The sequence below is a fragment of the Chiloscyllium plagiosum genome, unplaced genomic scaffold (genome assembly GCF_037043375.1).
Source record: "Chiloscyllium plagiosum isolate Xiang-an unplaced genomic scaffold, Cpla_swu_hap1 HiC_scaffold_1, whole genome shotgun sequence".
NCBI lineage: Eukaryota > Metazoa > Chordata > Chondrichthyes > Orectolobiformes > Hemiscylliidae > Chiloscyllium > Chiloscyllium plagiosum.
The window spans coordinates 161,015,149-161,032,051 of NW_028270139.1; the positions used below are offsets into that span (position 1 = coordinate 161,015,149).

At 42.0% G+C, this 16,903-nt stretch overlaps 1 protein-coding gene across 1 annotated transcript in view; it reads left to right on the forward strand.

Annotated features, from left to right (window-relative positions):
• The window catches only part of m1ap (meiosis 1 associated protein), an 85,059-nt gene that overhangs the window by 5,251 nt on the left and 62,905 nt on the right, over positions 1-16,903 (forward strand). Inside the window, exons 2-3 of the mRNA XM_087983010.1 lie at positions 15,316-15,607; positions 16,415-16,600. Coding sequence (XP_087839136.1) covers positions 15,316-15,607; positions 16,415-16,600 — 478 coding nt within the window. The remainder of the gene's footprint in view (positions 1-15,315; positions 15,608-16,414; positions 16,601-16,903) is intronic.

Consider the following 16,903-nt stretch of genomic DNA (forward strand, 5'->3'; position numbering starts at 1 on the left):
TTCTATGTTCTACTATTGCTCACTTGCACTTTGACCCTCCCCATTGTACAATAGTTCTGGCCATGACTGTCACCGTCCCATGACAGATCACCCCTTGAACCGCATCGAAAAATGGCATACTTGTTTGAGAGGGAAATAGCCACAGGGGTCTCCTGCTCTGCATGGCTGCCCCTCCTCATTGTCACCCATCTATCTGTCTCAACTTTAGGTGTGGTTACGTTCCTGAAACTCCTATCTATGGCACTTCTGCCACCTGCACACTCCTGCAAGACTGCAGCTCCCATGTGCCCTAAACAAGCAATTGTCTGTCTGTTTACTTGTAGTAAATGTTATGGAGATATGGAATCCCATGTCCAGTAGTTTCAGGATCAGCTGAATATGCATAGACCTGCACTCCGATCACTCTAGGCATTGGTACTCAGCAGCATTGGTGACAGTGACAGGCTACCTTGATCTCTCTAGATGGTCAAAGTTCACAAGGAGGTAGGGTGACACAGCTGGAGGAAGAACCATACCAAGGCCCCTCAAAAATCTCCTTTTAGACTCCAGAGGTGGCACAGCTTTGCATCTTCAATTTGCCTGTGACTGTCTCACCTGTGGGAGTTCAAGCAAAGAAGAGTACATTTGCGTCTTGCAAGGTTAGATTTAGCATGTCTGGCTTTTACAGACGCAAAAACCTTAATGGTCACGTGACCAAACCTCCACTGCCAATGGGCACCAACGTGAGGCTCCTTCTTCATGTGGACACACTGGTTACAAAGACCCAACAACGTCTCTTCTTCCTTAGGCAGCTGAGGAAATTTGGGATGATGGCGAATACCCTTACCCACTTGGATAGATGCACCATCGAGAGCATTCTGTCTGGGTGTATCAGTACCTGGTATGGCAACTGTTCCATTCAAGATCGGAGACGGTTACAGAGAGTGGTGAACTCAGCCCAGACAATCACAAAGGCCAGCCTCCCATCCATAGAATCCATCTACCAGCCGCACTGTCTGGTAGACCACCAGCATTCTCAAAGATCCATCCCACTCTGGCAAATGTTTTTCTACAACCTCTACCATCGGGGAAAAGGTACAGAAACCTGAATACACGCACCAGCCAGTTTCGTAACAGTTTCTACCCTACTGTTATTAGATTACTGAATGGACTCACAAACTCTTAACATTCGCCTGTACCTGTGTGTTTGTTTTTGCCGCTGTTTACTATTATTTACTATCTATGCTACTTAACTTTGTGATCTGCCTGTATTTCTCGTAAGATAAAGCTCTTCACTGTGTCTTGGTACACGTGCCAGTAAATTCAATTCAATTCAATTCTAGCTGTAGAACTTGGGACTTCATGCAGAGGGAAAGAGAAAAGAAAACCTTTTAAGGGCATATTGGTGACATCGCATTGTAAGTAAAGTCTGAATCTTTTAAATATGTTCAGAGTGCCACCAAATCTGTTTATTTGTGTCACTGTTCAGCATTATCATAGCTGTCGCAGTGTGAGGTCAGACGTCACTTCACATGCATGATGTTCTATGACACAAAGTCTTCCTTGAGAAGTTGCAACGCTATATGTCAGCAATCTCAATGTTGCATCTCAAGGGTCTACAGCAACTAGGCATTATTTGTCCAGGTGCAGCTGGACTATTTGTTTAGGCATGGCACCACTGGCCTCAGTGCCATAGGTACAAACAGACAAACAAGAAACAAGCCTGCTTTGCCATTCTATAAGTTTGTGACCATTCTGATTTTCACCTCAACTTTACATTTCTGCATACCCCGATACTCTTTCATCTCCTTGATTAGAATTAAAATGAGCTTTTATTGTCACATTATACTCGATGAATATAATGAAAAGTCAGTTACAATTTTGTAGAAAATAGAGAAATAAAATGTCCAGCATTGCAGAAATAAAAGTTCAGAACCACGGTCTTCCCACCCAGACCATGCTGGCACCTAATCTCCAGCTCATACCGGGCTTCACCTTGAGAATCATGAGATTGGGAGATCGCTTCAGGCCACCATGCCTGGCCAGGAGGATGCCACGCTGGGAGGCAGCTACACCAGACCAATAGGTCACCATGTCAGGGTGCCACTGCGTCAGGCTGGATTAAGAATCTAAAAATGTGTTGCGGAAAAGCGCAGCAGGTCAGGCAACATCAAAGGAACAGGAGAATCGACGTTTCGGGCTTATGCCCGAAATGTCAATTCTCCTGTTCCTTTGATGCTGCCTGACCTGCTGCGCTTTTCCAGCAACACATTTTTAAGCTCTGATCTCCAGCATCTGCAGTCCTCACTTTCTCCTGGATTAAGAATCTGTCAATCTCTGCCTTAAAAATGCTTAAAGATTCCGCACCTCCTGCTTTAGAATAAGAGAATTCCAAAGAGAAAATATTTTCCTCTTCTCTGTTTGAAATGGGCAATCTGAAGGGTCAGTTTAACCCTTTATTTCCTCTTGGACCGGACAAGATTCAGATCCTTTGTTTAAGTATTTATTCATGCATTCATGGGATATATACATATCAAAAAATGGTGAACAGCTCAAGTTTTTATCACAAGAACAATTGTTTTATACCAACTTTACAGGTAACAAATTTCTGATCAACTATTTCTCACCATAATAATTTCCAATAAAATGTTTACACCTCACTCATGCATATCTCTGTCCAGCAATGTTTATGTAGAAGATATTCCAAGTTAGCACATATGACCACATTATCCAACGATAACCAAAATTGCGATGGAGTAGCAGTGCAGCATTTGCTCTGTTTGCTTATACATTTTCCTTCTTTCTTTGCATTTTTAATGCTTCCCATTATTATAGTTATTACCAAGCTTATCTTACCATTTAACGGCTTCTGCAGAAAGCATCTCTTCCTGGCCCAGCGATGAGATTGCTTCCAGTGGCCAGGTGTGTCAGTTTCCCAATGTGGTGGTCTTATCCTGGCGTGGAGGTCTTCTTCGGTGTCGGCTTCCATGTTTTCTGGCGCCCCATCAAGTGGTCTCATCCATGAGCGATGGTCTTGGCCTGGCATGGTGGTCTTCTTCGGCAGAAACTTCCCGCTCAGTATTACAGTCTCACCCAGGAACGACAGACTTGTCAACAAATCGTAGTGTTGTTCTGGCTGAGTGCTCTGGGTATTCCTTTTATCCTTAATCGTTTTACCTAAGCCCAAGAGCCATTAACTGAACTGTGATGAACTTTGTCTTAATTTTACTTTTTTATTGTTATGCATGACTTCAGTCATTAGTATCGACATTGTGATAGGGTGACTTATAAACTTTTCACTGTATTTTTCATATAAAAGTACACGTGACAATAAATTTCTGTTCTATTCAGTCCAATCATGTTCAAACTAACACAGTGTTAAAGGTTTAGATGGAGAGGAATTTCTTAAGTATGTACAAGACAATTTTCTGATTCAATATGTGGATGTACCTACTAGAGAAGGTGCAAAACCTGACCTACTCTTGGGAAATAAGGCAGGGCAGGTGACTGAGGTGTCAGTGGGGGAGCACTTTGGGGCCAGCGACCATAATTCTATTCATTTTAAAATAGTGATGGAAAAGGATAGACCAGATCTAAAAGTTGAAGTTCTAAATTGGAGAAAGGCCAATTTTGACGGTATTAGGCAAGAACTTTCGAAAGCTGATTGGAGGCAGATGTTCGCAGGTAAAGGGACGGCTGGAAAATGGGAAGCCTTCAGAAATGAGATAACAAGAATCCAGAGAAAATATATTCCTGTTAGGGTGAAAGGAAAGGCTGGTAGGTATAGGAATGCTGGATGACTAAAGAAATTGAGGGTTTGGTTAAGAAAAAGAAGGAAGCATATGTCAGGTACAGACAGGATAGATCGAGTGAATCCTTAGAAGAGTATAAAGGCAGTAGGAGTATACTTAAGAGGGAAATCAGGAGGGCAAAACGGGGACATGAGATAGCATTGGCAAATAGAGTTAAGGAGAATCCAAAGAGTTTTTTACAAAGACATTAAGGACAAAAGGGTAACTGGGGAGAGAATAGGGCCCCTCAAAGATCAGCAAGGCGGCCTTTGTGTGGAGCCACAGAAAATGCGGGAGATACTAAATGAATATTTTGCATCAGTATTTACTGTGGAAAAGGATATGGAAGATATAGACTGTAGGGAAATAGATGGTGACATCCTCCAAAATGTCCAGATTACAGAGGAGGAAGTGCTGGATGTCTTGAAATGGTTATGGTGGATAAATCCCCAGGACCTGATCAGGTGTACCTGAGAACCCTGTGGGAAGCTAGAGAAGTGATTGCTGGGCCTCTTGCTGAGATATTTGTATCATCAATAGTCACAGGTGAGGTGCCGGAAGACTGGAGGTTGCCAAACGTGGTGCCACTATTTAAGAAGGGTGGTAAAGACAAGCCAGGGAACTATAGACCGGTGAGCCTGACCTCAGTAATGGGCAAATTGTTGGAGGGAATCTTGAGGGACAGGATGTACATGTATTTGGAAAGGCAAGGACTGATTAGAGATAGTCAACATAGCTTTGTGCGTGGGAAATCATGTCTCACAAACTTGATTGAGTTTTTTGAAGAAGTAACAAAGAAGATTGATGAGGGCAGAGCAGTAGATGTGATCTATATGGAGTTCAGTAAGGCATTCGACAAGGTTCCCCATGGGAGACTGATTAGCAAGGTTTGATCTCATGGAATACAGGGAGAACTAGCCATTTGGATACAGAACTGGCTCAAGGGTAGAAGACAGAGGGTGGTGGTGGAGGGTTGTTTTTCAGACTGGAGGCCTGTGACCAGTGGAGTGCCACAAGGATCGGTGCTGGGCCCTCTACTTTTTGTTATTTACATAAATGATTTGGATGCGAGCGTAAGAGATACAGTTAGTAAGTTTGCAGATGACACCAAAATTGGAGGTGTAGTGGACAGCGAAGAGGGTTACCTCAGATTACAACAGGATCTTGACCAGATGGGCCAATGGGCTGAGAAGTGGCAGATGGAGTTTAATTCAGATAAATGCGAGGTGCTGCATTTTGGGAAAGCAAATCTTAACAGGACTTATACACTTAATGGTAAGGTTCTAGGGAGTGTTGCTGAACAAAGAGACCTTGGAGTGCAGGTTCATAGCTCCTTGAAAGTGGAGTCACAGGTAGATAGGATAGTGAAGAAGGCATTTGGTATGCTTTCCTTTATTGGTCAGAGTATTGAGTACAGGAGTTGGGAGGTCATGTTGCGGCTGTACAGGACATTGGTTTGGCAATTGTTGGAATATTGCATGCAGTTCTGGTCTCCTTCCTATCGGAAAGATGTTGTGAAACTTGAAAGGGTTCAGAAAAGATTTACAAGGATGTTGCCAGGGTTAGAGGATTTGAGCTACAGGGAGAGGCTGAACAGGCTGGGGCTGTTTTCCCTGGAATGTCGGAGGCTGAGGGGTGACCTTATAGAGGTTTAAAAAATTATGAGGTGCATGGATAGGATAAATAGACAAAGTCTTTTCCCTGGGGTCAGGAAGTCCAGCACTAGACTGCATAGGTTGAGGGTGAGGGGGAAAGATATAAAAGAGACCTAAGGGGCAACTGTTTCATGCAGAGGGTGGTACGTTTATGGAATGAGCTGCCAGAGGAAGTGGTGGAGGCTGGTACAATTGCAACATTTAAGAGGCATTTGGATGGGTATATGAATAGGAAGGGTTTGGAGGGATATGGGCTGGGTGCTGGCAGGTGGGACTTGATTGCGTTGGGATATCTGGTTGGCATGGACAATCATCAATGTAGCGGTCAGGCTTGTGGGATCTTGGGAAGGTGGTAGAACCGGGCAGTGCTGGGTTCCCGGACTATGAGGTTGGAGGCTGTGGAAGCTCCTGAGGTGATGAGGTTCTGTATGGTCTGGGAGATGATGGTTTGGTGATGGGGGGGTGGGGTCATGGTCGAGGGGGCAGTAGGAAGAGGTGTCCTCGAGTTGGCGTTTGGCTTCAGCAGTGTAGAGGTCAGTGCGCTAGACTACCACTGCGCCCCCTTTATCCGCTGGCTTGATGGTGAGGTTGGGATTGGAGCAGAGGGATTGGAGGGCTGCGTGTTGAGGGTGAGAGGTTGGAGTGGGGGAGGGGGGTAGACAGGTTGAGGCGGTTAATGTCCCTGCGGCAGTTGGAAATGAAGAGGTCGAGGGCAGGTAATAGGCCAGCGCGGGGTGTCCAGGTGGATGCAGTGTGTTGGAGGTGGGCAAAGGGGTCCTCAGAAGATGGGCGGGAATCCTGATTGTGAAAGTAAGCTCGGAGGCGGAGGCGACGGAAGAAGTGTTCGACGTCACGGTGTGTATTAAATTCATTGATGCATGCTGTGGTTCTGTTCGCCGAGCTGGAAGTTTTTGTTGCAAACGTTTCGTCCCCTGTTTAGGTGACATTCTCAGTGCTTGGGAGCCTCCTGTGAAGCACTTCTGTGGTGTTTCCTCCGGCATTTATAGTGGCCTGTCCCTGCCGATTCCGGTTGTCAGTTTCAGCTGTCCGCTGTAGTGGCTGGTATATTGGGTCCAGGTCTATGTGTTTGTTGATGGAGTTTGTGGATGAGTGCCAAGCTTCTAGGAATTCCCTGGCTGTTCTTTGTTTGGCTTGCCCTATAATGGTAGTGTTGTCCCAGTCAAATTCATGTTGCTTGTCGTCTGCGTGTGTGGCTATTAGGGATAGCTGGTCGTGTCGTTTCGTGGCTAGTTGATGTTCGTGGATGCGGATCGTTAGCTGTCTTCCTGTTTGTCCTATATAGTGTTTTGTGCAGTCCTTACATGGGATTTTGTACACTACGTTAGTTTTGCTCATGCTGGGTATCGGGTCCTTCGTTTTGGTGAGTTGTTGTCTGAGAGTGGCTGTTGGTTTGTGTGCGTTATAAGTCCTAGTGGTCGCAGTAGTCTGGCTGTCATGAAATGCTTACAGAGATTTTCAAATATAAATGGCCAGGATTCATAGAAGTGTGGATCTAAATTGTTAGTTCGCACACAGCAATTGAAGCTGATTTCTATGTATGTTCATTCATGAAATGTACATGCTAGCTGTTCACCTGCAAGGACATCACGGTTCGTCCTCAGCTGTTCATTTTTCAGGAAGGACTGAACAATATGAACAGTAAAGGATTCACTTGAATTTTTGGAATCAAAGTAAATAATGGCATTAAAACCCTACTACAACTCAGTTAACATAACTGAGAAGCATTCTATCTGGGTGCATAATGTCTGGAACAGCAACTGCCCTGCCCAGGACTGTAAGAAACTACAGAAAGTTGTGAGCACATCCCAGACTGTCAGGGAAGCCAACCTCCCATCGTGGACTCCATTTATACTTCTCATTGCTGCGGAAAGCTGTCAGCATCATCAAGGACCCCACCCATGTCAGTAGTTCTCTCTTTCAATCTCTTCCATCAGGCAGAGGATATAGAAGCTTGAACACACACACACACCAACTTCTTTCCTGCTGTTATTAGACTGCTGAATGGACTTCTCTGACTTCAAATAATAGTGATTTTGATAATGTTAATCCTGCTTTGTGCATCTCCTGTGCAGCTGTAACCTTATATGCCTCACTCTGTCTAAGCACCCTGTGATCTGTATGTCCTTGTTTGCTATGATCTGCCTGTACTGCACACAAAACAAAACCTTTTCACTGTACTAAGGTATATGTGACTACAATAAATCAAATCAAGTTAACTAAGGAAGACCCAGGTCTTTGGCCTGTATGAGCTCACCACATAGTGCTTTTATCAACTGAGCTATAAAAATAATTTGGTTTGCTTTCCTTTTTTTTGTGTATAAAGTTCTATTCAATTACAAAGACAGCTTGATATGCTGTGAAGAAAAAGAAATCTGTTTCAGTAGCTGGTGTCACATGCTTTTTTTTGATTGCATGTTGACTTTTGATATTTTTAGATCTTCACTGTCTAACTGAGTCATTTTCAACTCTGAGCTATTTATTCCCTGATGCAGAGATGAGTTTGGAAGTACAGTTGCCAGCAATTTCTTGTTCCCAACATTTCCCACCTATTTCTAAGGAGATGGTTTCTTGGAAGAACATAAAAAGTGCATAAGAAATTGCAGAAAATGCTCGCATGTACTTGAAACCAGTTGTAGATCTCAAAAACATGCATAACACAGTAAGAAAAGCAGCATTAAAACAGAAAATCAGAACTTTCAGCAAAATTGCGGAAAATGCTTGAAACCTGTTATAGATCTCCAAAACATGTATGACGCCACAAGAAAAGCAACTTCAAATCAGGTGAATTTGATCCAGAATTAGTGAAGTTATGAAAATTCATAACTCCTTTAAAATGATTCTTGAATCTGTAAATTTAAAAAAATGTTTGAAGAAGACTCTAAGATTTTAAGCATGATTTGGAGATCCTGGTGTTGGACTGGGGTGTACAAAGTTAAAAATCACACAACACCAGGTTATAGTCCAACAGGTTTAATTGGAAGCACACTAGCTTTCGGAGCACCACTCCTTCATTAGATGAATCACCTGATGAAGGAGCGGCGCTCCGAAAGCTAATGTGCTTCCAATTAAACCTGTTGGACTATAACCTGGTGTTGTGTGATTTTTAACTTAAGATTTTACAAAATCATGTGACTTAAGATAATTGACTAGACAAACCATCTGGTGAGATAACTGCTGAAGTGTTTTGTAAGCTCTATGAGGCTACCTCAGAAATTCACCAAGTCTCTTTTGACAGTAGCATCCAAACCCACAGCCATTTCTAGCCAGAAGTATAAGGGCAGTAAATACATAGGAATACCACCATCTGCGAGTTTCCCTCCAAGACACAGCATTCTGACTCGGAAATACATTACCTTTCCTTTGTTGTGTCAAAATCCTGGAACTCACATCTCCTTGGTGACATTACGGTTATACCTATAGCACCGCTACCTTCTGAAGGGCAACCAGAGATAGGAAATAAATGTCAGTGATACTTGAATTCCGTGAATTAATAAGAAAAAGGTTGAGCTTTCTCAAACCACAAAAAGGCAAAGCTGAGACACCAGAAGCAGATTCAGTATAGAAAGAAAGAGCACTTTTTATCTTATTTTACATGGTAGTCTTATATTCTGCCATTAGTAATATGTTTGCAACCTCTTGTAAATGTGTTCAATGACTAACCACCATGTTACCAAATTGCAAAAATAAAACATATGATCTAAAGAGCCGGGATCTGACTTGTCCAGTATTACCATCAGCTGGGGTCATCACACAGAAATAACCAAACTGTTAAGCAGGATGTTATTGATTGGTCAGTTGAAAAGGAACTCTAGAAAATGACACTGTCCGCATCTTCATGACGGAGGGAGGAGAAGGTTCACAGAGGTGTATTTTCTGATGATAATTGTATAAAAGATGAAAGCTTTATTCACACGGGATTCCTGCCCCTCCTGCATTAATAAAGAACAATGTATTATGGAATTGTGTAGCAATGGAGTGCCACTTTTTTTAATCCTTCATAGGATGAGGACAGCATTTAATGCCCTTTGGGCAGTAAGAGTAAACCAGATTGCTGTGGGTCTGGAGTCACATACGTATGATAGACTGGCAGAGATGGCAAGTGAAAGGTGTTGAGACTGCCCTCGTGTGACTGACCTCATCTTTTTTCTTTGTTTTAAATTATATTTTCTTCATTCAACTTTTGAAACAAATTTATCTTTTCTTCTTTCTGCGGCTGCAGTAGTGGAGAGAAGTTGCGGGGAGCTGTTGAGCTGCAGATCTGGTCCATTCCTTATGACCATAGCGGTCCCAGCTTGAGCAATTGGTCCAGTATTGATGAATTGGGGTGCATTCTTTTCCTCTGATGTTTTGGTGCCATATGCAATGGGGGCAGAGTAAATGATCTCTAAAGTGAATAATCTTTCCATCTTCAGGAGGTCAGTCAGTTCTTGGAAGTTGAGGTTGGCGTGTGCCTCGAGAGCTGGGACATTCTCCTGACTATGGTAGCTGCTGGAGTATCAGCAGTAATGAGGTGGCTTTCACAGAGGCAACCTTCTGGTCCGGTCACTTCAGTGTGCTTCCTCTTGGTGTTGCGACCTCAGGGGCATCTCTTAGCCACTTAGGAAATCAAGAAGCTATGGATGGAACAGAAATTGACATTAGTCTCATCTTTATGTGATTTATTTATTTTTATAATTTATGTAATGAAAATGGTGCTGTCTTATGGTGACTTATACACATTTTACTGTATTGTTATAAATACATGGAACAATAAATTATCATTATTACGTATAGGCCAGACCATGTAAGGATAGCAGTCTTCCCTAAAGGACATTAGTGAACCAGACAGGTTTTTCCTGACAATCCAAAATACAGTAGCGCCTTGACGTACGAATGACCCCGTTCACGAACAAATCGGTTTACGAACAGGATTGTACGTAAAATTTTGCTTCAACGTATGTACGAAATTCAAGGTACGAACACAAAAAGCCAGCGTGCGACCACGTGGTTTCATTGTTCTGCTTTGCTCTGCGCTTGTTGAACGCAAAAGCTCTCAGGCCCCGCGTGATCTCATTCAGTTCGTCTTTGGCACATGCACTGTGAACAGCCTTCCAAGCTTTCTTACGCTTTCCGAACAATGGGAAAAATTGATTCAGTTTGCGAGCTTTTCAGTTCGTGAACCGGGTCCCGGAACGGATTAAGTTTATAAATCGAGGCACTACTGTAGATTAATTGTCATTATTAGAAGCTTAATTCCAGATTTTTATTGAATTCAAATGTCACCATCTGCCATAATAGGATTCAAATCCATGTCCCCAGAACATTACCTGGATCTCCAAATTAACAATCCAGCAATAATACCACTAGGCCATCACCTCCTCTTTGCGTGGGAGTGATGTGAATGCTTCATGTTGTTTCTTTTAGGCTTATCTTTGTTGCATCAACTACTGAAAGCGAAATTTACCTTTTTATTTGAACTTTCAACTGGCTGTTAATTTGCAATAGTTCTGTACAATTTGCGTTAGTTCTGAAGTGGAAATTAATTTAAAGTATACAATATGCAAAGAAATATAGCAGAGGAGGAGGCCTTTCGTCATACTAAGCCTCCGCTAATTCCTGTTCCTTATTTAGATCCGCTACAAATTGTGCAGTTTCTATCTCTCTGTTCACATCACGTTCCATGTGTCTGTCAAGATACGCCTTAAATGTTGCTAGTGTGCCTGCTCTGCTTATGCCATTTCCGCTGGCAGTGCCCATCACTTCCTGTGTCCGAAAATTTCCCTACACTTCTCCCCTAAACTTGCCCTTTCTCACAGTGAGCCTATGCCCTTTTGTAGTTTACATTTCCACCCTGGGAAAAAGCCTCTCACGATCCACTCTATCCATGTCTCTCATGTTGATGAAGGTAAGTGTGCTGTATGCCTCCTTGACCACCTTATCCACCTGTGTTGCCACTTTCAGGGATCTGTAGACCTGTACATCCAGATCTCTCTGTTTGTCAGTTTACCAGGATGTTGCTGCAATGGAAGGTTTGAATTATGGGGAGAGGCTGGATAGGCTAGGACTTTTTTCATTGGAACACAGGAGGTTGACCTTACAGATGTTTTTAAAATCATGAGGGGTATAGGTAAGATGAATAGCAAGCGACTTTTTCATGAAGTGGGGGAGTTCAAAACTAGGGGCATATTTTGAATGTAAGTGGAGAAAAATGTTAAAAAGACATGAGGTGCAATTTTTTTAAGTAGAGAGTGGTTCATGTGTGGTATGAACTTCCAGAGGAAGTGATACAGTTAAAACTTTTAAAAGGCATTTGGATAAATACATGAATAAGAAATGTTTGGAGGGATATGGACCAAGTGCAGGTCCATATCCCTCCAAAATATATTAATGGAAATATATTAATAAAAATGGTATGTTATTTAGAATGGTATACCAGCTGTGCCAGCTATGTGTCCTTACTTCGTTTTGTTCTTCCTCTCCGTTTCACTATGTCTAGGTGCAGATCTGGCTTCTGTGGCTGATGTAAAAGGTGAAAACAGCCTGCTCTGTGGTTTGCTCTTTTAACCTGGAAGACTGGGGCATTCATTCCTTGATGCTTTTGGGACCAGAAGGTCCAAGTAAGCTTTGCATGGTCAGAAAGGAGAGATCCCATCCAGAGTAAGACATTGTCCAAGTGAGTATATAGTTAGGGGAATTTGGAGGCAACATGGGAATTCGGTATAGAAGGGAAGTGGTGCTTTTTGCTTGTTTTTATTGGCTTAAACTCTGTAAGTTTATTGAACAGGATAGATTGAAACCCAGGATCAGAGGCCCAGCATAAAAGAATGAGATCACAGGTGAGCCATAAGTTCATTGGTAGTTGCTGCTGGTATGCAGACTCAACACAGCAAAAAAGTCCCAGAAGGCCTCAATTGAGTAAGAGAACTTACAGGCTGATATCCAGGAGAGTGTACACCTTGGAAAGCCTGCCTACATCTAGCTTTGAACAGTTCAGTTGCTTAGTGACATCCAATTCTGAACCAATTAAAATAATTGTCTGGTTAAATGGTCACCCTGTTCTAATGGTCATAGAATATGAGTTCCCTGATTGGGGCTGTTTACCTGGTCCAATATATGGATAGTATCTATAAACAGGAGTGTCAGAGGTTCTGCTCACTCTATGAACTGGCTCTGATGAAGCTGGATCAGTGTCCAGTGCTATGCACATGCAAATAAAGAGTGATTTGGTGACAGAATACTGACCTCTGTGAAGTTATTTTCCTCAGTAATTAAAATAGTGATGCTGGGCCAGGTGATGTGATATAACTGTATTATGGTTCATTGCCCAGTTCTGGTTCATTGTGATTGCATCTGTAGCAAGTGTTGGTTTCTTGAACTCCAGCTCAGAGTTGATGAGTTGGCATCTGAGCTTCAAACACTGCGCGACATCAGGGAAGGGGAGAGTTTCAGGATGCAGTTACAATCCTGTTTAATTCAGTGGTCACAGACAGGAAGATATGCCTGTGAGAAGGCAGATAGAGGGATCCAGAGGGTAGTGCTTATCTAACAGGTTTGAGATTCTTGCTCGCTGTTGGGGTTGTGGGGAGAATGAGCAAACTGATCATGGTGCAGGGAGCCATTCAAGAGAGGGGAGAAAAGAGAAATGTCATTATAATCAGGGATAGTATAGTCAGAGGAATAGACACTGTTCTCTGTGGCCAGAATCAAGAATCACAAATGGCTGTGTTGTCTGCCTATTGTCTGGATTCAGGATATTTCATCTGGGTTAGAAAGGAACTTGGCGTGGAGGGAGAAAAATCTAGTTGTCATGGTTCACGTAGATATCAACAAAATAGGCAGAAAGTGGAAAGAAGTTTTGGTGAGGGAATATGAGCAGCTAGGGGCTAAATTGAAAAGTAGAAGTGAATGTTAACAATATATTTGCCTTCCTAATTGCCAAATAAACCTGCACATTAACCTTAAGAGAATAGGGAAATAGCAGTCCCAAATTCCTTTGTTCTTCATATTTCTGAAGCCTTTCCCCATTTAGAAAATAATCTATGCATCAATTTTTCCTACCAAAGTGCATTAGTTCACACTTTCCCACATTGTCTTCCATCTGCCACTTCTTTGCCAACTCTTCTAGCCTGTCCAAATTCTTCTATAACCTACCTGCTCCCTCAACATTACCTGTCCTTCCACCTACCTTTGTGTCACCTGCAAACTTAGCAACAATGCCCTCAGTTTCTTCATCCAGATTGTTTTCCTGGTTTTCTCCTCACAGCTGGAGGTAGGGCTGAGAATCTCTGGCACTACTCTCATTCTTGCAGAGATCCATGGGTGCCACTAATACCTGCATGAAAGAAGGGAGGGAAGTCATTGTCTAAGCTAAATTGAAGCTTGTGCAGAAGAATGAGTTAGTTTTGTTGGTAACAGGAGAGCAGCACAATGAGGTTTACTGAGGTTGTTACCCATTCATGTCTCCCTGGCGCTATATGTCCAGTCCCCACTCTGCTATTCTGTATTAGATCTGCTCCCTCAACCCAGAACTGACCAATCATGAACAGTTTATCTGCAATAAGGCAAAGCGATGAATTGAATATAATGGAAGTGGATACAAGAGCAATTAGTGAAGCAGTCGGAAGGACATAAGAATAGAAATATTTTCCAGTTCTAAAGGATAAGGTTGGTATGATGCAATACTAAGTAATATAGTCCATCACTGTTGGTGAGATGCATGTGCAGCAGTGGAGTTAGAGTAAGTAATGGCCATCGGACTGTGAAGTAGCAGGAGCGATATGGTGATACTTAACCTTGTGGAAGATCAGAGAAGTTGCTTTTGCACTGCTAGGAGTCACACTTGACAGGATACCATACTGAGCTGTGCTGTAATTTGGGTCAAGGCTGACTGGGTCTCATGGCAGCTGCAGAGGAGTGGACTGACCTCCTCTCTGCCATCATGTCCGCAGCACCCCCAGATCTTTACCTATGAAGCAAGGAGCAAGCTTGTCTTTGTTCTGGACCATCTCTTTGTGATTCGGGTCAAGGCCACTGTTGTTTGTAGGTTGTTACTGGCCTACAGCTAGGTTTTAAATATGGCACCAGAAGCATGAAAGTCAAAAGCCCTGTTAGTGGTGAGAATTTCCATTTCACTTGTCATTGGATTCCCTAGGATAGAAGTCCAGTATGCCAGTTGCATAACTGAGTGAAAAGTGGATGATTGCATGAGAAAATTGGCACCTGGCTATGAAAGAGTTGATGCAATGTGTAGTGATTGGAACATTGGCCTGGTGGATCTCATTGACTGTTGATCGGAGGTGTTAATCTGGGCCAATCAGGGAGCCCTGACTGACAGGTATAAACAGGAGATTCAGAGAGTCTCCTCATTTATAGGAACTGGCTCTGAGCTGGCTGGTCAGAGCCCATGTACTGTGTACATGTAAATAAAGGGTGACCTTGGTGACAGGATAACAGCCTCTGTGCAGTTATTTCCCCATGAAACTCATTCCATGCCATTTGTAAACTGGAAATGGGAAGATTCCAGCCACTTATGTTATTTGTCTTGAGTTCTTCCATCCATCTTTATTTTTGTTTTTGGTCCTAACATCTCCCTGTGTGGCTAAAGTTAAATTTTCCTTAATGACAATCCATTGAAAAACTTTGGTATATTTTAGAGCAGCAATAGCATTGTACAGTAAAGTAGTTGTTGTTGCAGTTTCTTTCCCTGATTTATTTTTTAAGTTGATTTTATTCTTCTTTTAATGTCATTAAGAAATTTTGGTAATGGAAGAGGATGAATACCCACAGATTATGTTGCATCAGTAGGAACAGTTTTGGTGAACCAAATTTTAACACCACCAAAATTCAGAATCTAATGTAAAGGTTTTTTTTACATTCTCGTGGTTTTTCAGCTGTCGGAGTGTTGGAAATATATATACCATTATAATGAATTCAGAAAGGTCAATATCGGAGAACAGAAGCAGCTTTACTGACAAAACCAACTCTGCTATCACTGCAAGGCAACCACCCCGAATCCTTGTGGTGGATGTGACACTTCCATTTTGGTCAGAAGTTTGTACTAATCTCTGCGAAGCCCTGGAAAATTTTTTTGCTTTAGCCTGCAGTTTGGGAGGGCCACCTCGTCTTCCTCTCTTCAGTCTATATGTGGCTCATAACCAACAGGAATGTCTTCTGCCTTTTGTGGTATGTAGGACTATCAAACCCAGGCAATGCAGCTGGCTCTCATTCAGCTACTTGCCATATAATTATCTGAAATTGTAATTCTGTTTGAATTGAAAGTTCACAAGCTGACTCATTAATTGTAATGATGCATTTTGTGTCAAGTTATTAGCCAGATGATAACATATTTCATTGCATAAAACTATTATTTCCAGTTGGTCAGAGGCCAGAGCAATTCATGCAAACCACAAAATCTGGCTGTACCCTTCAGTTGGAAACATAAACAAACATTGAGGTTTCAAGGACTGTTTGAAGTGGAACTTACTGAATGTTTATCAAGAATATTTCCTCTAAATTTTAGTTTGTTGCCTTTGAAAATATTTTTTTTCATGAAGATGGATGAGAAACGTTATTAAGTGTAAATACATGAGCGTAGCAGATCAGCAGGATATAAAACATCTTAAAAAAAAGATTGTAATGAAGTAACAATTTACAGTTTTTGAATTAGCAAATGTGGCATAGTATTCAATTAAGGTTTTGAAAATTTAACTTGCCAAGCATTCTAAGACGGAAATATTTTCCATTTCTTTTGTCAGAAAGGTGGGCAGTACATTTTAAGTAATTTTAAACTGGTAATTTTAAGCCCTATTGACTATCTTAGAGTGGCTTTACTAGTAGCTTCCTTGATCTCTGGAGGGGAAACACCTAAAAAATTAAGAGGAACTCTAACTAATGGATAGGAATAACATGGAGAATTTTACTCTAGACAGTCAGATGATATCGTTGGTCTTTAACAGTGTATTTCTTCAATACTTTTTTTTTGTGCTGCAGCAAATTAAAGGAAATTTTTCCAGGCTCCATTCTTGTGTTGCTGAACTGAGGTCAATGCCAAAACAGGGTAGTATACGTGAAAATACAGGCTCTTTAAAGCATGCTGTGGAGGATGGCCTTTTACAGTTTAAACAGTACATGAGGCATGTGACAGTGGGAGGATCACTTAATAGCTGTTCAGTGGAGGTAATGTATGCTTACATTTGCTATTAATGATATTTATTACCCTACAGCTGGTTGCTATCCCATTTCAATTACATGCTTTGTTTAGAGGCAAAGCTGACATTATAAAAATTTTCTAACTTACATTATCAGTAAACCTTCCTAAGAGATTAGTCAGGGTGAGTCAAATGATTTGTGTTTTATAACAATTAGTGTGCTCATGCCATTTAGGGAATAAAATCAGAATGACTGGCCTACAGCAACTTAATATCAATAAATCATAGTGGCTCATTGGTTAGTGCTGCTGCCTCACAGCACCAGGGATCT